Source organism: Salvelinus alpinus, chromosome 34, assembly GCF_045679555.1.
Source record: "Salvelinus alpinus chromosome 34, SLU_Salpinus.1, whole genome shotgun sequence".
NCBI classification, from domain to species: Eukaryota; Metazoa; Chordata; class Actinopteri; order Salmoniformes; family Salmonidae; genus Salvelinus; species Salvelinus alpinus.
The window spans coordinates 17,764,412-17,786,213 of record NC_092119.1 but is presented as its reverse complement, the minus strand read 5'-3'; the positions used below and the strand labels follow the sequence as shown (position 1 = coordinate 17,786,213).

The 21,802-nt window shown below is 47.2% G+C and overlaps 1 protein-coding gene across 1 annotated transcript; it reads right to left on the bottom strand.

The window, feature by feature from the left end:
• Window positions 1–5,512: 5,512 nt before the first annotated feature.
• LOC139563753 (cyclin-K-like) lies at window positions 5,513–21,442 on the bottom strand. The gene is made up of 8 exons (XM_071382673.1): window positions 21,220–21,442; window positions 20,926–21,054; window positions 11,582–11,687; window positions 11,148–11,205; window positions 10,701–10,870; window positions 9,774–9,938; window positions 9,625–9,658; window positions 5,513–9,489 (listed from the first exon to the last, which is right to left on the bottom strand). Exons 5-8 carry the CDS (start codon window positions 10,722–10,724, stop codon window positions 9,377–9,379), a joined length of 336 nt encoding a protein of 111 aa, XP_071238774.1. The 5' UTR covers window positions 10,725–10,870; window positions 11,148–11,205; window positions 11,582–11,687; window positions 20,926–21,054; window positions 21,220–21,442; the 3' UTR covers window positions 5,513–9,376.
• Between the last annotated feature and the right edge of the window lie 360 nt (window positions 21,443–21,802).

Sequence of the window (21,802 nt, the reverse complement as noted above, 5' to 3'; positions counted from 1 at the left end):
GCTGTTATAGCAGCAAAGGGGGGGACCAACTCCATATTACAGTTTTTGCCGATTGCTTACACACTGAAAGTGAATGCTTAGACAAAAGCATCAAAACCTTAACTTTTGTAATCATGTCTTAAAGGCACCAAAAGTACAAACACATTTTCTGCTTTGCACTTTGTTTGCAATTCTGCAACACACTTGCAAAACACTAGACACTGTCTCTTACATTAGACACTTCGTTCAAGAATGAAATCTCTTGCAATCATCGGGAAAACACTTCTATTCAAAATGCAAAACATACCTGAAATTGGCAACACCCACACATGAAAATACTTCTACGGTAATTGAACACCAATTAGTCTGAGCCTTAACACTACAAATAGACCTCAGGTACACCACCCCTTTTGTGAAAACTCTGCAAACATGGAGGCAGTGAGAGCGAGAGGAAGAGAGAGAGGAAGAGAGAGGAGTAGGACAAGACAAAGAAGGGGACCAGGCAACAGACGGAGACATATTTCCGACGACATTAGGGCCACTTTGGTGGACCATGTCATAAATCATGGCCTGACGATGAGGCCCAACCTGAGTCCAGCCCAACCTGAGTCGCTACACGGTAGCATCCATAATATGGACATTTAGACTGGAGAACAGGTATGTCTTCAACTTTCTACACTAGACTGTACCTATGTAACTGTTGCACATCATTCTGCATCACAGTACAATACAATGTAGTCCTACAATATTAGGTCTATTTTCCTCAGTGAAAAATAAATAAATAGGTATAGTACTGTGAAGTACATGTAATACAGTTTTGATGTTACTGTGTACAGTATAGTATGTAAAAAATAACATAACCAATGAGATGTTCTTGCATTTTCTACAGAACTGCCAGACGACTTCCTGAGGGTGGAAGGCAACGTCTGTTCACCCATGAACAGGAACTGGCCATTGTCAATCTAGTGTTGGCAAACAACACCATCCGCCTACATCAACTACGAGAGCAAATCATCGTAGATCACATAACCTTCCATAATATCAACCATGTCTGAAAGTCGACACTCTGACACATCTTGCGTCAACACCAACTTACGATGAAGCAGCTGCACAGGGTTCCATTTGAGAGGAACAGTATTAGTCAAAAGTGTCATTGTACTATACTGTAATACAGTAATGGCAGTAGATTGTGTGCTTTGTCTGAATGTGTAACCTAGGCAGGTGGCCTCATTCTGGGGGGGGGGGGGGGGGGGACCTGCCTTGTCTTTAGTTTTGAATGTGTCTGACCCAACCCAACCCCATCCTTGTGTGAAAATGTAGACATTGCTTTCCTGTGTTTTGAGTTACACCATATTCACGGTATGCATTTTCTGATACTGGACTTTGTGCAGCTACACAGCCTCATGAGTTAATTTTCATTGATGAATCTGGATTCAATCTAGCTAAAACCAGGCGTCGGGGCCGCAATGTTATAGTATAAAGAGCCATTGTGAATGTTCCTGGGCAGCGCGGGGGAATGTTATAGGATAAAGAGCCATTGTGAATGTTCCTGGGCAGCGCGGGGGAATGTTATAGGATAAAGAGCCATTGTGAATGTCCCTGGGCAGCGCGGGGGAATGTTATTGAATAAAGAGCCATTGTGAATGTTCCTGGGCAGTGCGGGGGAATGTTATAGGATAAAGAGCCATTGTGCATGTTCCTGGGCAGTGCGGGGGAATGTTATAGGATAAAGAGCCATTGTGAATGTTCCTGGGCAGTGCGGGGGTATGTTATAGGATAAAGAGCCATTGTGAATGTTCCTGGGCAGCGCGGGGGAATGTTATAGGATAAAGAGCCATTGTGAATGTCCCTGGGCAGCGCGGGGGAATGTTATAGGATAAAGAGCCATTGTGAATGTCCCTGGGCAGCGCGGGGGAATGTTATAGGATAAAGAGCCATTGTGAATGTCCCTGGGCAGCGCGGGGGAATGTTATAGGATAAAGAGCCATTGTGAATGTCCCTGGGCAGCGCGGGGGAATGTTATTGGATTGAGAGCCATTGTGAATGTTCCTGGGCAGCGCGGGGGAATGTTATAGGATAAAGAGCCATTGTGAATGTTCCTGGGCAGTGCGGGGGAATGTTATAGGATAAAGAGCCATTGTGAATGTTCCTGGGCAGCGCGGGGGAATGTTATTGGATAAAGATCCATTGTGAATGTTCCTGGGCAGCGCGGGGGAATGTTATTGGATAAAGATCCATTGTGAATGTCCTTGGGCAGCGCGGGGAATGTTATTGGATAAAGAGCCATTGTGAATGTTCCTGGGCAGCAGGGGGGAATGTTATTGGATAAAGAGCCATTGTGAATGTTCCTGGGCAGCACGGGGGAATGTTATTGGATAAAGAGCCATTGTGAATGTTCCTGGGCAGCGCGGGGGAATGTTATTGGATAAAGAGCCATTGTGAATGTTCCTGGGCAGCGCGGGGGAATGTTATTGGATAAAGAGCCATTGTGAATGTTCCTGGGCAGCGCGGGGGAATGTTATTGGATAAAGAGCCATTGTGAATGTTCCTGGGCAGCGCGGGGGAATGTTATTGGATAAAGAGCCATTGTGAATGTTCCTGGGCAGCGCGGGGGAATGTTATAGGATAAAGAGCCATTGTGAATGTCCCTGGGCAGTGCGGGGGAATGTTATTGGATTGAATGCCATTGTGAATGTTCCTGGGCAGCGCGGGGGAATGTTATAGGATAAAGAGCCATTGTGAATGTTCCTGGGCAGCGCGGGGGAATGTTATAGGATAAAGAGCCATTGTGAATGTCCCTGGGCAGCAGGGGGAATGTTATAGGATAAAGAGCCATTGTGAATGTCCCTGGGCAGCGTGGGGGAATGTTATAGGATAAAGAGCCATTGTGAATGTTCCTGGGCAGCGCGGGGGAATGTTATAGGATAAAGAGCCATCGTGAATGTCCCTGGGCAGCGCGGGGGAATGTTATTGGATTGAGAACCATTGTGAATGTCCCTGGGCAGCGCGGGGGAATGTTATAGGATGAAGAGCCATTGTGAATGTCCCTGGGCAGCGCGGGGGAATGTTATAGGATAAAGAGCCATTGTGAATGTCCCTGGGCAGCGCGGGGGAATGTTATTGGATTGAGAACCATTGTGAATGTCCCTGGGCAGCGCGGGGGAATGTTATAGGATGAAGAGCCATTGTGAATGTCCCTGGGCAGCGCGGGGGAATGTTATAGGATAAAGAGCCATTGTGAATGTCCCTGGGCAGCGCGGGGGAATGTTATTGGATTTAGAACCATTGTGAATGTCCCTGGGCAGCGCGGGGGAATGTTATAGGATAAAGAGCCATTGTGAATGTTCCTGGGCAGCGCGGGGGAATGTTATAGGATAAAGAGCCATTGTGAATGTTCCTGGGCAGCGTGGGGGAATGTTATTGGATTGAGAGCCATTATGAATGTTCCTGGGCAGCGTGGGGGAATGTTATTGGATTGAGAGCCATTGTGAATGTCCCTGGGCAGCAGGGGGGGGGGGCGGTCAGGGACTGGTTCACCAGCCACAATAACTTCACAGTTGTATACTTGCACCCTTACTCCCCACTTCTCAATCCGATTGAGGAATTATTTACAGCTTTGGCGTTGGAAAGTGTATGACCGCCAACCACATGCCCGCCTGCCTCTTCTGCAAGCAATGGAAGAGGCATGCAGCGACATTGAGGTGGGGTCAGTCCAGGATTGGATACGGCTGTCACGTCCGTCATTTAAATGAGTGGACCAAAGCGCAGCGTGCGTAGAGTTCCACATATTTATTTCAGTGAAACTTCAAAGAATAAACGAACATGCAGTACATAATGCACATTAGCACTAAACGAAACAATATCCCACAACGCAGGTGGGAAAGGGCCACACTAAGTATGATCCCCAATTAGAGGCAACGAACATCAGCTGCCTCCAATTGGGAACCATACTCACACCAACATAGAAATGAAAGACTAGAACACCACCTAGTCACGCCCTGACCTAGAACCCCGAGGGCTCTCTATGGTCAGGGCGTGACAACGGCAAGGTGATATTTTCCCCATTGCCTAGCCAGGGATGACATTGCTTGTGATGTGGATGAGGTGATGTGGCCTTACAATACTATTTTTTGTTTACCATTGCACTGTAATTTTACTGTAATTATTTTTCTTTCCGTGGGTTTACAGTAACATTGTATTGATTACTGTACTGTAATTCTACTTTTCTTTGTGTTTTTCTGTTGTTGTAAAAACCTGCAATGGCAAAAGAAATGAGCTGTATATATTTTTTTCAGAAGCCTTTCTATTTTTGTGTTCATTGAAATGTGAGTAGATTTACTGTACTGGACAATCTTTCACATAAGCCTGTATAAAACTAAAAAGGTTTACAAAGTACTAAAGACAAGTGTTTTGTATAAAGTATAAATCAGTGTGTTGCTGCTTTGAAAGAGTAATTCAAATGGTGCATGTGTGTATCATTTTGTTGAAAAAATGCCATTTTGAAAAAGGATTGTCAGGTTTTGATTGCAAAGTTTCATTCTGACATAGTGAGGTGTTGTGTCTTATTTGGCTTGTGTGTAGAGTTTACACAATGAGCCAAATTCCGTAACAAGTGTGTAAGCAATCGCAAAAAACTAATGCTCATGATTTTGGAATGAGATGTTTGACGAGAAGGTATCCACATACTTTTGTCATTTAGGGTGTATATTCAAGCCATGGTATAGTGAAGTGTGGAAAAGGCTATAGGGTCACTCCTGACATGCAAACCGATATTTAATTTCAGAATTCGTTCAAATGAGGTTAATGTAAGTGTTAGGGTCAGTTTCCTAATAGCCTCAGAGTGCAGCTGCCATTTTCCTTCTTGGTCCCATTATTCCTTTGTACAGTAAACTCATCTAAAGGTTTTCATCTAAAATGACAAATAAACATGTTACCAAAAGGCTCATATAAAAACAGCCATAGTACAAACACCATTTTGTATTTAAAACTCACTAACAATGGAAGTTAATGGGTTGATTCTTGATGAGGCATGGCTGTGCTGAGTTTGGCGAAGGAGGTGTAGGGTTGCATTATTCCGGTAACTTTCCAAGGTTTTCAAAAAATCCTGCTTGGAGGATTCCAGATTTCCTGGTTATTCCCCTGCGATTCAAAGAATCTTTCAACCAGGATATCTATAAATCTGAGCATTTTGTCAAAAATTACAGAAATTGTGCAAACTTAGCAGATGACAGCTTCAAAGAGTTTATAAGGTCTGTCTCCTCAATTGGCCGTCTTAGTAACACTGGAGAGACATTTAAAATGTTAGTCATTTAGCAGATACTCTTTTCCAGCGCTACTTACAGGGTTAAGTGCCTTGCTCAAGAGGTACAGCAACAGATCTTTCACATAGTCTGCTCAGGGATCCTAACCAGCAACCTTTGGTTACTGGCCCAATACTCTAACTGTTGCCCAACTCCCCTGTAGTAGGAGACTGGTGTTGGTTTGGCACATCCAGTCTCACCCCCCCCCCCCCCCCCCCCCCCCCACCTCATCCAAGCTCCTCAACTCAGGCCATCGATGAGGGGCATGCCAGGGGGCAGTGGAGGGGGTACCTAGCTCTGTCCTCCAGGGTGTGGGGGATAGCTGCTGGGAGGGACGCCCATCCCAGGCAGGTAGTCCCCGTGTCCCGGGGGCATACGTGGAAGGGGAGGGTAGCTGTGGTTGTACCCCGGCGGGGGGTAGGCAGGCGGAGGATAGGAGGACCAGACGGTGGGGCATTAGGGGGGTAGACGTGGCTGTGGTAAGCCAGGGGAGGGCCATACGATGAGGGGATGGTGATGTGGGACGGCCCTTCTGACTTCATCATAGACTGGAGGCTCTGGTAACCCTCTCCTGACATGTAGGAGCTGGGGATGCCCATGATGTAGCTGGATGGGGGTGGTGGAGCAGGGCAGTGAGGGAGGCTGGTGGAGGTCCTTTAGGGGGCTCCGCTGGGCCTCCTACCCCAGTTGGGTCAGTCTCTCCTGGGAGAGGTGCGGAAGGGTGGGAGGCTTGTGGTCTGCCGGGAAAAGGGAATTAGAGAACCCTTATAGAAAGACTTGTGTTCAACAACTCTGAATCAAACCACTTCACACCATGTTCTTACTTCAACACATGTGTACTTACAAACACACACACCACTTCCTAGACAGGCCATGAAAACAGAGCTGTTGGTGCTGCGAACGGTGCTCTTTCTAAGCAGAGTAGTTTGACAGCTGTAAGGCAGTTAGGCCGAGCGGTTAGGCAGGTCAGACATTAGAGGGTATCAAACAGGTCAGACAGTAGAGTATCAGACAGGTCAGACAGTATCAGAGGCCATACAGTAGAGTATCAAGTATGTCAGACAGTAGAGTATCAGGCAGTAGAGTATCAGGCAGGTCAGACAGTAAAATACCAGGCAGGTCAGACAGTTGAGTATCAGGCAGTAGAGTATCAGGCAGGTCAGCCAGTATCAGATAGGCCATACAGTAGTGTGTCAGGCAGGTCAGACAGTTGAGTATCAGGCAGTAGTGTATCAGGCAGGTCAGACAGCATCAGACAGTACAGTCGTGGACAAAAGTTGAGAATGACACAAATATCAATTTTCACAAAGTCTGCTGCCTGAGTTTGTATGATGGCAATTTGCATATACTACAGAATGTTATGAAGAGTGATCAGATGAATTGCAATTAATTGCAAAGTCCCTCTTTGCCATGTAAATGAACTGAATCCCCCAAAGACATTTAAACTGCATTTCAGCCCCGCCACAAAAGGACCAGCTGACATCATGTCAGTGATAATCTCGTTAACACAGGTTTGAGTGTTGACGAGGACAAGGCTGGAGATCACTCTGTCATGCTGATTGAGTTCGAATAACAGACAGGAAGCTTCAAAAGGAGGGTGGTGCTTGGAATCATTGTTCTTCCTCTGTCAATCATGGTTACCTGCAAGGAAACACGTGCCGTCATTATTGCTTTGCACAAAAAGGGCTTCACAGGCAAGGATATTGCTGCCAGTAAGATTGCACCTAAATCAACAATTCATCGGATCATCAAGAATTTCAAGGAGAGCGTTTCAATTGTTGTGAAGAAGGCTTCAGGGCGCCCAAGAAAGTCCTTCAAGCGCCAGGACCGTCTCCTAAAGTTGATTCAGCTGCGGGATCGGGGCACCACCAGTACAGAGCTTGCTCAGGAATGGCAACAGGCAGGTGTGAGTGCATCTGCACGCACAGTGAGGCGAAGACTTTTGGAGGATGGCCTGGTGTCAAGAAGTGCAGCAAAAAAGCCACTTCTCTCCAGGAAAAACATCAGGGACAGACTGATATTCTGCAAAAGGTACAGGGATTGGACTGCTGAGGACTGGGGTCATTTTCTCTGATGAATCCCCTTTCCGATTGTTTGGGGCATCCGGAAAAAAGCTTGTCCAGAGAAGAGAAGGTGAGCGCTACCATCAGTCCTGTGTCATGCCAACAGTAAAGCATCCTGAGACCATTCATGTGTGGGGTTGCTTCTCAGACAAGGGAGTGGGCTCACTCACAATTTTGCCTAAGAACACAGCCATGAATAAAGAATGGTACCAACACATCCTCCGAGAGCAACTTCTCCCAACCATCCAGGAACAGTTTGGTGACGAACAATGCCTTTTCCAGCATGATGGAGCACCTTGCCATAAGGCAAAAATGATAACTAAGTGGCTCGGGGAACAAAACATCGATATTTTGGGTCCATGGCCAGGAAACTCCCCAGACCTTAATCCCATTGAGAACTTGTGGTCAATCCTCAAGAGGTGGGTGGACAAACAAAACCCCACAAATTCTGACAAACTCCAAGCATTGATTAGGCAAGAATGGGCTGCCATCAGTCAGGATGTGGCCCAGAAGTTAATTGAAAGCATGCCAGGGCGGATTGTAGAGGTCTTGAAAAAGAAGGGTCAACACAGCAAAAATTGACTCTGCATCAACTTCATGTAATTTTCAATAAAAGCCTTTGACACTTATGAAATGCTTGTAATTATAAGTCAGTATTCCATAGTAACATCTGACAAAAATATCTAAAGACACTGAAGCAGCAAACTTTGTGGAAATGAATATTTGTGTCATTCTCAAAACATTTGGCCATGACTGTAGAGTATCAGGCAGGTCAGACAGTATAGTATCAAACAGTAGAGTATCAGGCAGGTCAGACAGTAGTGTATCAGGCAAGTCAGACAGGTCAGACAGTAGTGTATCAGGCAAGTCAGACAGTAGAGTATCAGGCAGTATCAGACAGGCCAGACCGTAGAGTATCAGACAGGCCAGACCGTAGAGTATCAGACAGGCCAGACTATAGAGTAGCAGACAGGCCAGACCGTAGAGTATCAGACAGGCCAGACAGCAGAGTATCAGGAAGGTCAGACAGTGTTCTGGATCCTGTCCACCATGGGGTTATGATGCAAGAAGATCCCTCAGCCCTTAAACGCACATACTCTCATGCCTCTCTCTAACGACTGTGGTGTGTGTGATGATTAATATCCATCTATAAACCACATGTTAATCTACAGGCTTGCAATAACCAGCCAAGAGAGCTGTGTGTGTGTGGTGTGGCATGCGTGTGGCCTAGCAGTTAAGAGCGTTGGGCCAGTAACCAAAAGGTTGCTGGTTTGAATCCCAGAGCCGACTAGGTGAAAAATCTGTCGATGTGACCTTGAGCAAGGCACTTAACCCTAATTGCTCTGGATAAGAGCATCTGCTAAATGACTAAAATGTCAAATGTATGTGTCTATATTCCCTGCCTATCTAAAAGCTTGTGATTTGAACCGGTAGACTACAGAGAATCCCTACACTAAGTCTGATATCTAATAAGTGCTCGTCATATTTCTGCATGGCCTGGTCTGGACACCTCTCCCTCTCAGCCAATCAGAGGACACCTATCGTTCTCTCAGCCAGTCAGAGGAGACTAGTTAATACCAGCAGCTAAACACTTCTTCCTCCTCAGCTCAGCTAGCTCCTCCAGGGACCAGTTGCTTCATTGTCCTAAATTACATCCTATTCCCTAAATAGTGCACTAATTTTGACCTGAGCCCTAGGGTAGTGCATCATACAGGAAATATGGTGCCATTTGGGACACATCCCAGGGGCTTCTCTACCACTTAGCAGGAATGCCATGTGTCAATAATTTATTCTGCAACATGAGACATTACAGTAGTGAGTAGACAGATATATGCAGCATTAACACCATTCCAACACTGCACAAGTGCTCATTTCAATAAGGGAATAGGTAAAACAATAAGGCTGATGGACAGGGGACTGTCTATATAAAACTTCACAAGATAGTATGCATTTCCTTGAGCTTTCATTTCTATTTTGATCTACCGTTGATGTTTCCTCTGGAAACCCACAGGTGCACCAGTTGTTGCACTGGTGTTAAGAGTTAGTGAGTCTGGTGGTCCTCTGAGTGGGCTCACCCGAGAGGGGTTGTGCTGTGGGTAGAGGGGGCATCGGAGGCTCCAGCCTGGGGATCTTAGAGCCCACTGGCTCTGGAAGAGAGAAAGAGAGAGAACAATATGTCACACTAACATACCTACTGTTATGAATCATATGAATCCTTGGCAGCCATACGTGTCCATGGAATCATCTAGAGTCTGTGCCAGAGAAAAGGTTAATGTGCTCACCAGGTGCTTCACTTTCTTCTGTAGGAGACCATATCTAAACCACAACAAGGGCAATGGGTGTCAAAACAACTCAATTGAGTTCATCTGATGATAAAAAGAGCATGATGCCTGCCCTCACAAGAACCTTTTAACTCAAGTGTCAAACTCACGTGGGCTCGTTTGAGCTGGCGAGGAGGGCTGGCCTGGGGCGAGACCTTCTTGCTGAGTGGTGGCAGGACGGGGGGGGTGGGGAGCTGGGTGAGAGTCTGCAGCTGCTGGGGAGTGCTGGAGGTCTGGGGCATCTGCTGCTTGCCCTGGGAGTACAGGTCTAGGATCTGGTGGCAGATGTCATTAATGAGGAGTGCATTTCATAACTATGGATCTAAATGATGGTACTACATGATGGTACTACATGGGTAATGATACTAACATAGTAATAAACAAACAAAGTTAAGAGGGGTAAAAGTAGCCTCGGAGCCACCCTGATCTCGTTAACTTATTATTATTGTTTATTTTTTGTACCTTTATTTAACATGGGAAGTCAGTTAAGAACAAATTCTTATTTACAATGACGGCCTACCAAAAGGCCTCCTGCTGGGACTGGGATTAAAAATACAAATGTAGGACAAAACATCACGACGAGAGACAACACTACATAAACAGAGACCTAAAACAACAACATAGCATGGCAGCAACATGACAACACAGCATGGTAGCAACACAACATGGCAGCAGCACAAAATGGTAGCAGCACAGAGCATGGTACAAACATTATTGGGCACAGACAACAGCACAAAAGGCAAGAAGGTAGAGACAACAATACATCACGCGAAGCAGCCACAACTGTCAGTAAGAGTGTCCATGATTGGGTCTTTGAATGAAGAGATGGATATAAAACATGAATGATACGTGAATTGTTCACAAACTGTGCAGCGAACCATTCATGTATCATTCATGAACCATTCATGAAAGCTTGTGAGATCTGGATGAAACAGGCTTGCAATTATATATGCTTTTGTTTTTAACATTTAAAACATCCTGCACAAATGCCATAAACCCACACAACTGTTTCATAGAGAAAGACCAGCCAGTCCCACCTTCCAGCAGCTCCACTGGGACATCCTGGACAAACTGCTCCAACCAGCGCCGTGAAAACTGCTTGGACGTCAACCCCTGGATGTCAAACTAACACAGCCGGCCGGCCAGGTACATGACTGCTACAGCTATGATCTTTGGCTCCCACTGTAGGGACAGCATGGTGCACAAGCTGAGGGGAGAGGAGCGAGAGGTGTGTCCATCACTCACAGGACACATATTCATAAAGCATCATTCATAAAGCATCTCAGAGTAGGTGTGCCGATTTAGGATCAGTTTTGCCTATTAAATCATAATGATTAAGAAGGGGGACCTGATCTTAGATCAGCACTTCTTCTCCGAGACGCTTTGTGACTATCTGACCTGATTGCATCATCGTAGGCACATGGGTATCGATGTACTTTCATGGTTCTGCTAAGTTATGCATCCATGTACAGTCAACTGCTCACCTGTCTTTCACAAAGGTCCAGGCCATCTGAACTAGTTTCTGGACTTTGTTCTTATCACCTGAAACAGATCAGAAATACTTCAGATCTGTGAACAGAAAGAGGTGAATGATTTTAGGGGTAGTTTTAATAGACTAGATCAGATTATTGTTTTAGATAAACTGTAGTCCCCAATTCCCACTATAGGGCCGACTTGTTACACTGTGCTGACTGGGTACATATTTTCACTTCACATTGTCATTTTCCAGCACAGTTCCAGCGACTACAGTATCAGTAACTATGGTGAACAACTCAGCCCTAGTGCCAAATCGGGTAACTTTCTAGAAATCCCAGTTGGAGTCCAGGAATATTCCAACCAGGATTTCTTGAAAACCCGAGAAAATGTAGGAAAGTTAGTGGAATTTTGCAACCCTAATCAAGCATATGTATCTGCGTACCTTTGAGCTGCTTGGCGTAGCGGAGCAGGAACTGTTAGGGGTGCTCTACCTGCAGGTCAAACTTAATGATCTGCAGCAGGATCCTCTCCAACACCATCACCTCCTCCTGTACAGGGACAGAGTCATGGAAAATATTGTGACCAGGAAGTATTTTGGATTCAGACTATAAGGGTGTGAATGTTTAAACGTTAGAACGAAGTTGGTATCCTTAACGTCATCGAAAAATCCCTGTTTTTTAGTTTTCCTCCCACATAATTAAAATCACAAAACTTTATTTTCGTTGTTATAGCAGACATGCTATAAAGGGCCTGGGAAAGTCAAATGAAACCAGAGCGGAAGAGGTGAGCTTTAAGCTACTTGGTGAATTTGCAAGGCAAGACATTGGGAGATGCAGATTACCAAAACATATGAACCCACTTTCACCTGCGTCTCCCGCCTGCTCGGTCTCTTTCCTAATAATGCAAGTGTGTCTTCGGTCTGTTGCATGTAGAATATCCTAGTCTTGTCATGGCACCGATGTCCTCAGGTCAGTCTTGCGAGCATGGGGTAGCCTACTCTTCATTTTTGCCTCATATGAGATGACAGTATGCTACCGGTAGCCTGTATCAATTACCCTTTTCCAACATAATGGAATGTCATGCCAAACAGGGTGTCCCCCTGCGTCACAATGGGATTTGTGAGAAAGGATGAAATGTGATTTGTGAGAAAGGATGAAAGTAAGAGAGGTGGGAAGAGAGTGGAAGACAGAGAGAGAGAGAGAGATGGAGAGAAACAGAGAAAGACAGCAGTGCAAATATACTTAGACTAGAGTATTTCAACCACTCTTCTGTTCCAACTTGCTAGGCAATATTATCTACCTATGGGGGAAGGGTGGCCAGCCACACAGGAGTGTGATGTTTACTAAGGAGGAGAAGGAGGCCGTGTTGACCGAGATGCATGCTGGCTATTTTGGAGTGAAGCACATGATTGCCAAAATCAACCTACTCTTCTTCTGATGGGAATTGTCAAGGAGGTGGACAGCTGGGCAAGTGAAATAACCTTTTGTTAATCAATCACATTCTATTATATCTGAAATTATTATGATTTCAATGAATGTCATATCAGAGAGCACACAATGTTTCAATTTGTAACTTTTTGCTTTAAGGTCAGTACCTGTCTAGCCTGCCAGAAGATTGAGAGGGTGAAGACTGTGGTGTCGGAGTTAAAGCCCATCAAAGTTGTTTCACCATGGCACATGATCGGTAAGTGTCCCAATAAACATTTAGCCCTGATAAGTTGTTCTGTAATGGTTTCTTTATTTGACCACAGCAGAGTTCAGTATTATAGAATGTGTGTGTGTGTGTCAGTATCCTTACAAATATGAACATCTGCATACTGTATGACAAAGATACAGGTAATAAAGTAATCTTCTCTCTAACACATTAAATGTTAGGGGTGGACCTCATCGGACACTGCACGAAATCCAAGAATGGCAACAGCTGGTGTCTGACGGTGACCGATGGGTGAAGGCAATACCCATTAAGGTCAGTACAGGAAGAGTACGTGCTGAACTCTAAATTCACTTATGTAACCCATTAAAAAGGGTGTTTGGAACCAAAAATGTATTTTTGTTTTGTATGACACCCCTCAAGGAGAAGACTGGCGAGGCCACCTCCAAAGCGATGATGGACATCTTCAACACCCACGGTTTTTGTTTTCCATGGTACATAATCAGACATATTTCAATATCTTACATTGTCAATAGATTCCACCTTCCTACCCACTCCTCCAGGTTTGGTGAATGGACCACAAGTCCCTTGATTGGTACCAGGAAGGGTGGGAGAACAACCTGAAGGTAATTCACTTTGCACACAACAGCAGCATCCAGGCCTCCGAGTACAGACGGGAGCCGCAGCTGTTGACTGAGGTAAACAATGCAATTGCATAGTCTTTCAAATGTGTGATTGACTTAGCGCTGTTGTTGGTCTATTGCTATTTTTGTATAACGTCTGTGCTCTGAGTCAGAGGGGGACCAGCTTGAGGTATACTATACCTTGCAAAAGTGTTGAAATGTACATATCTCCCATTTATAACACTGCACTAATCCATCCCATTCTCACTGTAGAGTGTAACCTGTGTGTTTGCTTGTTTACGTCTCTGTCTCTGTTCCCTTTAACTCTGCTCCTGTTCTCCAGGACCTAGAAGTTCTGCCCAACACCCAGACGTGGATCCACCTAATGTCCTCCATTACCAACCACCCTCCAACATTTCATTACATCATCTACAGCTACAGTTATTGTCATGTCTGCTCAAAAAGTTTTGTTGCTCCATCATACTAGGCACATAATATGTGAGATACACAGATTAACTAAAAACACGAGCACTGCAAACACGCAGAACAAAGTCAGCAGCAGTGCCTGGACTTTGCAGTCTCCCTTCTGAGACTGGCTGCCTGTTGAGAACAAGTGACAGGCAGAACCTCCCACCCACACAGCAATCACCTCTTCAAAATGCCACACACCAGAATTCAGTATTTTAGTCTATGATTGCCATGTGAGTGTACAAAAAAATTGGTGAAAATAATGACAACGGCACCAAAAAATATCAACGTTTATGTATTATTGTTGCACATGATTCATTGTTGTATCCTGGGACCTACAATAGATACATATATATTCAACCACAAGGGTGTACTAATGAGCTATGCAATATAGAAAATTAATCCTAATAGAGGACTACTGAAATCATATTATTTCAGGGTAGATCATATTATTTTCAGTGTAGGAAGGGCAGGTTAAAATAAAAACATGACTGCCAGACAAGCCAGTGTATGAATCAAATGGATTTGCATAAGAATGGAGTGGAAATCAGCTGACTGTGATCTGTAAAATAACTAATGTGTCAAGCAGATTAGACGTTCTCTTTGCCATTTCCGTAGCAACGTTTAAGACATGGATTTCATGTTGTCATGTTAACAAGGTACCCAAAAGTAGTTAAGTAATGTTTGAATTTTATTAGCTAAACCAAACTTGTTCAAACAACGAAATTGTTGCAGAAATCAGCCTTGTTTGTATAGATGATGAAAATAAATGTAATTTAGGCTGTAATGATCTCCAAAATTCTAATCATTAGGTCATCACACCGTTGTTAAGGCAACGAACATTAATAGTTTATCGTATCCCATTGTGACGCAGAGGGGGACACTTTTTGGCCAGGGGACATTATTTGGCATGACAGGTCCCTTGAAAGTTACGGCATGTTTGTTTGTCTGTTAGGCTACACTACGTTTTTTAAACACGACATGAAACCCTCGCTGGTGATATGAACGGCCGTTTCTGTAGCAGGATTAAAGTCCATCACTTGGCAACCAGAACTGTCAATCAAATAATCTCGAGCTGCTGCATGCAGCCTGCTTTCTGCGCGCAGACCACTCTCTCCTAAAAAAGTAGTTTAAAGTTGGTTAAATAGCATGACTTTACAAGACATTTAGAAGAAATAAAACACTTTTAGCTACCCTACCTTAAAAAAACAACACAGCAGCACATCAATCAGCAATGTTTATTGTTGTCAGGGAAACAATAAATAACATTTTATGCCAGAGCAGAATTCTACTGTCTGAAAATGGTACAGACCTGATGTGGCACTTTTTTGTTGTTGTCTGAAAAGTTGTCAATTGTCGCTATGGACATGTTACTGTAGCTGTGTTCTATGTCTGTAAAGGGTCGTGGTAGATAGAGCTTCATTGTCTGGCTCTGGCGGTCATACTGTCACGAATCCCGCCGAAGATGGTGCCTCTTCCTGTTCGGGCGGCGCTCGGCGGTCGTCGTCACCGGCCTACTAGCTGCCATCGATTCTCTTCTTTTTGTTTCTGTTAGTTTGGGCTGATTGGGTGCACCTGTTTTGAGTTTAGTTTTGTGGGTAGGCTATTTAAGGGCAGTAGGCCCGCTGGCTTTTGTGCGGGCTTGTTCTCTGTTATTTGGTGTTGGATTTTTATTGTGGATTCTATATTTTCCGGACAGTTTAGTCCTGTGTGTTTGGACTGGTATTTTCATGCGCCCGTGTGTTTGGGCATGATCGTTTTCCCTGTCTACAGGAAATAAATCCACGTTCTTGAATACCTGCTCTCTGCGCTTGACTCCTCCACCCAGTACTCCTAGCAGCTCTGACAGAAGCCCGCACCACCAATGGAGTCAGCAGAAGCAGCGACCACCCCTCTCCCAACAATGGAGGAGCGCGTCCATCATCATACAGCTGTCCTCCATCGAATCGGGTCAGCGATGGACCAGATGATGGAGAGGATGGAGCGATGGGAGAGGAGTGGTCTCCCGACGCCCCCTTCAGCTCCCCTGCAGACGACACAACCCACTCCTCCCGTGTCATCGGCTGGGACCAGCACATTGCGTCTCACCCCCCCGAGGGAGTACGATGGAGCAGCGGCTGGATGCCAGGGATTTCTGCTCCAGCTTGAGCTCTACCTGGCTACCGTGCGTCCGACTCCCTCGGGTGAGGAGAGTGTAAGCCTCCTTGTCTCCTGTTTGTCGGGTAGGGCCCTGGACTGGGCCAACGCAGTCTGGAACAGCCCAGACTCGGCTCGGGACCACTACCCGGAGTTCACCCGCCGGTTTCGAGCGGTGTTCGACCACCCACCGGAGGGCCGAGCGGCGAGTGAGCGTCTGTTCCACCTCAGACAGGAGACGAGGAGAGCCCAGGATTTCGCTTTAGAGTTCCGGACCTTGGCTGCTGGTGCGGGGTGGAATGACAGGGCCTTAATAGACCATTACCGTTGCAGCCTCAGGGAGGATGTCCGCCGGGAGCTAGCTTGTCGGGACACCACACTCTCCCTCGATGAACTGATAGACATGTCGATCCGACTAGATAACCTGCTAGCTGCCCACGGGCGTTCAGAGGGGGTCCTGTCAATTCCACCTCCCAGCCCTCCCGCTCCAACTCCGATGGAGTTGGGAGGAGCTGCATCTAGGGGGACCAGAGGAGGTGGCTCCTCTTGCACCTACTGTGGCCGGAGAGGACACACTTCGGACCGGTGCTGGAGGAGTCCATCTGGGAGTCGGGATGGCAGGCGGAATACTCCTCGGCCACCCCAGGTGAGTAGGCACAAGACTCACCCAGAGCTCCCTGTTGGTCACATGTTTTTGGTTATTTTTTCCCCTGCGTTTTTCCCCTCTCTTCAGCAAAAGGCGCTAGTCAACTCAGGCGCAGCTGGGAGTTTTATGAATCGCGGACTCGCCCGTAAGTTGGGTATTCCGCTGGTGCAGATAGACCCACCTTTCCCCGTGCACTCCTTAGATAGCCGACCGTTAGGGTCAGGGCTGGTCAGGGAGGCCACGATTCCGCTGGACATGGTAACACAGGGGGATCATAGGGAGCAGATCAGTTTTTACCTTACTGATTCACCTGGGTTTCCAGTGGTGTTGGGGGTTCCCTGGCTAGCCATTCACAATCCCCTCATTTCCTGGAGACAGGGAGCTCTTCAGGGGTGGTCAGATGAGTGTTCAGGTAGGTGTGTGGGAGTTTCCATCGGTGCCACGTCGGTGGAGAGTCCAGACCAGGTTTCCACTGTGCGCATTCCCCCAGAATATGCCGATTTGGCTATCGCTTTAAGTAAGAAAAAAGCGACCAAATTACCACCTCATCGACGGTGGGATTGCGTGATAAACCTCCAGGAGAACGCTGCACTTCCCAGGAGTCACGTGTACCCATTGTCACAGGAGGAGACGTTGGCTATGGAGACATATGTCACGGAAGCTCTGAGACAAGGGTTCATTCGGCCCTCCATGTCACCCGCCTCCTCAAGTTTTTTTTTGTGAGAAAAAAGGAGGGAGGACTGCGTCCGTGCATTGATTATCGAGGTCTAAATTCAATCACAGTGGGATTTAGTTATCCACTACCTCTCATCGCTACGGCGATGGAATCATTCCACGGAGCGCGTTTTTTCACAAAACTGGACCTCAGGAGCGCGTATAATCTGGTGCGTATTCGGGGAGGAGACGAGTGGAAAACAGCGTTTAGTACCACATCAGGCCACTATGAGTACCTCGTCATGCCGTATGGGTTGAAGAATGCTCCAGCCGTCTTCCAATCCTTTGTAGATGAGATTCTCAGGGACTTGCAGGGGCAGGGTGTGGTAGTATATATTGATGACATCTTGATCTATTCTGCCACACGCGCCGCGCATGTCTCCCTGGTGCGCAGGGTGCTTGGGCGACTGCTGGAGCATGACCTATAAGTCAAGGCTGAGAAATGTGTGTTCTCCAAACCAGCCGTTTCCTTCCTGGGTTATCGCATTTCCACCTCGGGGGTGGTGATGGAGTGTGACCGCGTTAACGCCGTGCGTAATTGGCCGACTCCGACCACGGTAAAGGAGGTGCAGCGGTTTTTAGGGTTTGCCAATTACTACCGGAGGTTTATCCGGGGTTTTGGCCAAGTGGCGGCGCCCATTACCTCACTGCTGAAGGGGGGGCCGGTGCGTCTACGGTGGTCGGTCGAGGCAGATGGAGCCTTCAACCAGTTGAAGGCACGGTTTACTGAGGCTCCCGTGTTGGCGCATCCGGACCCTTCGTTAGCGTTCATAGTGGAGGTGGATGCGTCCGAGGCTGGTGTTGGAGCCGTGCTATCACAGCGCTCGGGCACGCCACCGAAGCTCAGTCCCTGTGCTTTCTTTTCTAAGAAGCTGGGTCCGGCGGAGCGGAACTATGATGTGGGGGACCGGGAGTTACTAGCTATGTTAAAAGCCCTGAAGGTGTGGAGACACTGGCTTGAGGGGGCTAAATACCCTTTCCTCATCTGGACTGACCACCGCAATCTGGAGTATATCCGAGCGGCGAAGAGACTGAATCCGCGTCAAGCTAGGTGGGCCATGTTCTTTACACGCTTTAGATTTACGATCTCTTATCGACCAGGTTCCCTCAACACTAGGGCCGACGCGCTGTCTCGTCTCTATGACATGGATGACCGGCCCATCGATCCGACTCCCATCCTTCCAGCCTCTTGTCTGGTGGCCCCGGTGGTATGGGAGGTGGACGCGGACATCGAGCGGGCGTTGAGGGTAGAACCTGCGCCTTCCCAGTGTCCGACTGGCCTTAGGTGCGTACCGCTTGGTGTCCGTGATCGATTGATTCGGTGGGCTCACACACTACCTTCTTCGGGTCATCCGGGGATTGAGAGGACAGTGCGGGGTCTTAGGGGGAAATACTGGTGGCCCACCTTGGCTAAGGACGTGAGACTCTATGTCTCCTCCTGCACGGTATGCGCACAGAGTAAGGCTCCTAGGCACCTGCCGAGAGGGAAGTTACAACCCCTCCCGGTTCCACAACGGCCATGGTCTCATCTATCGGTAGATTTTCTGACTGATCTTCCCCCATCTCAGGGGAACACTACCGTTCTGGTCGTTGTGGATCGGTTTTCTAAGTCCTGTCGTCTCCTTCCATTGCCTGGTCTCCCTACGGCCCTACAGACTGCGGAGGCTCTATTTACCCACGTCTTCCGGCACTACGGGGTGCCAGAGGACATCGTATCTGATCGAGGTCCCCAGTTCACGTCCCGGGTGTGGAGGGCGTTTATGGAGCGTCTGGGGGTCTCGGTCAGCCTTACCTCTGGGTATCACCCCGAAAGTAATGGGCAGGTGGAAAGAGTGAACCAGGAAGTGGGGAGGTTTCTGAGGTCGTATTGCCAGGACCGGCCAGGAGAATGGGCGAGGTACGTCCCGTGGGCCCAGAACTCACTCCGCCACTCCTCAACTAACATGTCGCCATTTGAATGCGTACTGGGGTACCAGCCGGTCCTGCCTCCGTGGCATCAGAGCCAGACCGAAGCTCCTGCGGTGGAGGAGTGGGTACAGCGCTCTAGGGAGACCTGGCGGGCAGTCCAGGACTCTCTCAGGCAGGCCAGTGAACGGCAGAAGAAGAGCACTGACCGCCACCGCAGTGAGGCCCCTGTGTTCGCACCAGGGAACAGGGTCTGGCTCTCGACCCGAAACCTGCCCCTCCGCCTGCCCTGCCGGAAGCTGGGGCCGCAGTGTGTGGGGCCATTTAAAGTCCTGAGGAGGATGAACGAGGTGTGTTATAGATTGCAACTCCCTTCTTACTATCGCATTAACCCCTCGTTTCATGTGTCTCTCCTCAGGCCGGTGGTAGCTGGTCCCCTTCAGGAAGGTGAGGTACCGGAGGTCCCTCCGCCCCCTCTGGACATCGAGGGGTCCCCGGCGTACACAGTACGAGCTATTCTGGACTCGAGACGCCGGGTGAGGGGCCTGCAGTACCTCGTTGACTGGGAGGGGTACGGTCCGGAGGAGAGGTGCTGGGTACCGGGGAGGGACATTTTAGATCCTTCCCTCTTGGTTGATTTCCACCGCCGCCACCCGGATTGCCCTGCGCCTCGCCCTCCGGGTCGTCCTCGAGGCCGGGGTCGGCGCGCGGCGGGAGCCGCGCGTCAGAGGGGGGGTACTGTCACGAATCCCGCCGAAGATGGTGCCTCTTCCTGTTCGGGCGGCGCTCGGCGGTCGTCGTCACCGGCCTACTAGCTGCCATCGATTCTCTTCTTTTTGTTTCTGTTAGTTTGGGCTGATTGGGTGCACCTGTTTTGAGTTTAGTTTTGTGGGTAGGCTATTTAAGGGCAGTAGGCCCGCTGGCTTTTGTGCGGGCTTGTTCTCTGTTATTTGGTGTTGGATTTTTATTGTGGATTCTATATTTTCCGGACAGTTTAGTCCTGTGTGTTTGGACTGGTATTTTCATGCGCCCGTGTGTTTGGGCATGATCGTTTTCCCTGTCTACAGGAAATAAATCCACGTTCTTGAATACCTGCTCTCTGCGCTTGACTCCTCCACCCAGTACTCCTAGCAGCTCTGACACATACATAATAGAACCATTATTCTACATTGTAAATTGACATGGAATTTTATGATTTTTCCTTATTGTTTTCAAGGAAAAACTATTTAAAAAATGGCAGTTTAAACGTGAAGCAAAATTGTTAATTTGTCACATCCCTAATTCAGACCCTGTCCTTCGCAGGGATGGAAATATAATTTACTACCCAGTCAGTCGTCACAACTTTATACTAGCACAGCGCTTCCCAAACCCAGTCCTGGGGACCCCAAGGGGGGCACGTTTTGGTTGTGGCCTTAGCACTACACAGCTGATTAAAATAATCAAAGCTTGATGATGAGTTGGACATTTTAATTAGCTGTGTAGTGCTGGTGAGGGGGTGAACACGTTTAATGCAATGGACACATCCATTCGATGGACGAGGTACCCTCAATATCAAAGTACCAACTATTACTGAATATATAACATCTTGTAATCAAGACAATTGCAAAAGGTTAAGTTAGTTTACACACTTGGGGAGGCTCTCACCTTTGGGTCATCTCCAAACTGAGCGAACTGTATATCATTCAACAGGCTGCGAGCCGTCTTGATGTCTTTACATTTCTTGGGGGTCTCTTCCACTTTACCTGCCAGGAATAGACCGCAACCCCCAGTCACCTGTAGAGACGATAGTCGAACAAAAAAGATAGCACAGCCACAAATGAACATGGGAAACCCTATTCAACCTGTGACAACGATTTCCATTGTAAAGGGCTCATCGGAACCATCTTTAACATAGCCAAGTCTGGTCAAAAGCATGGGTTGTACACTGTGCATACTTACATATCTGGGGAACTGCTTGAAACATGTACAAGCGATAGAAGTAGATGATCCCTGTAGCCAATGTGTCATCGTGTCTGGTCACAGGGTTAAGGAACTGAAGTTACTGTAACAGCAATGTGGATAATGAAATACAATTGATAAACAATAAATACATTATTCCGACAACCATGACGCTGGACTAGTTTACTCTCCTGCCTGCCAAAAACAAATCATGTCGCCTGAATCGTTCTTCTTCTGCTTGCTTTATATGGCGGTTGGCAACCCAACTTTAAGTTGCATTACCGCCACCAACTGGACTGGAGTGTGGACCAGAGACAGGGAAGGTGTAAATCCTACTCAAAATTCTAGTCTCCTTAAGAAAACGAAATACATAATTAAATACTACATCCCCTGAAGATTTCCCCAGCAGTTCGCTTAATCTTGGGTCTTCAACTCCATTACTCCTTAAATCTAATAACAATAACTCCCTTTCCCTCCCATATTGCTGGCACTGAAATATAACATGTTCCACTGTCTCCATCTCCTCCTGACAATGATCACACCTCGGAGTCTGATGTTTTCCTACCAATTTCAATGTACTATT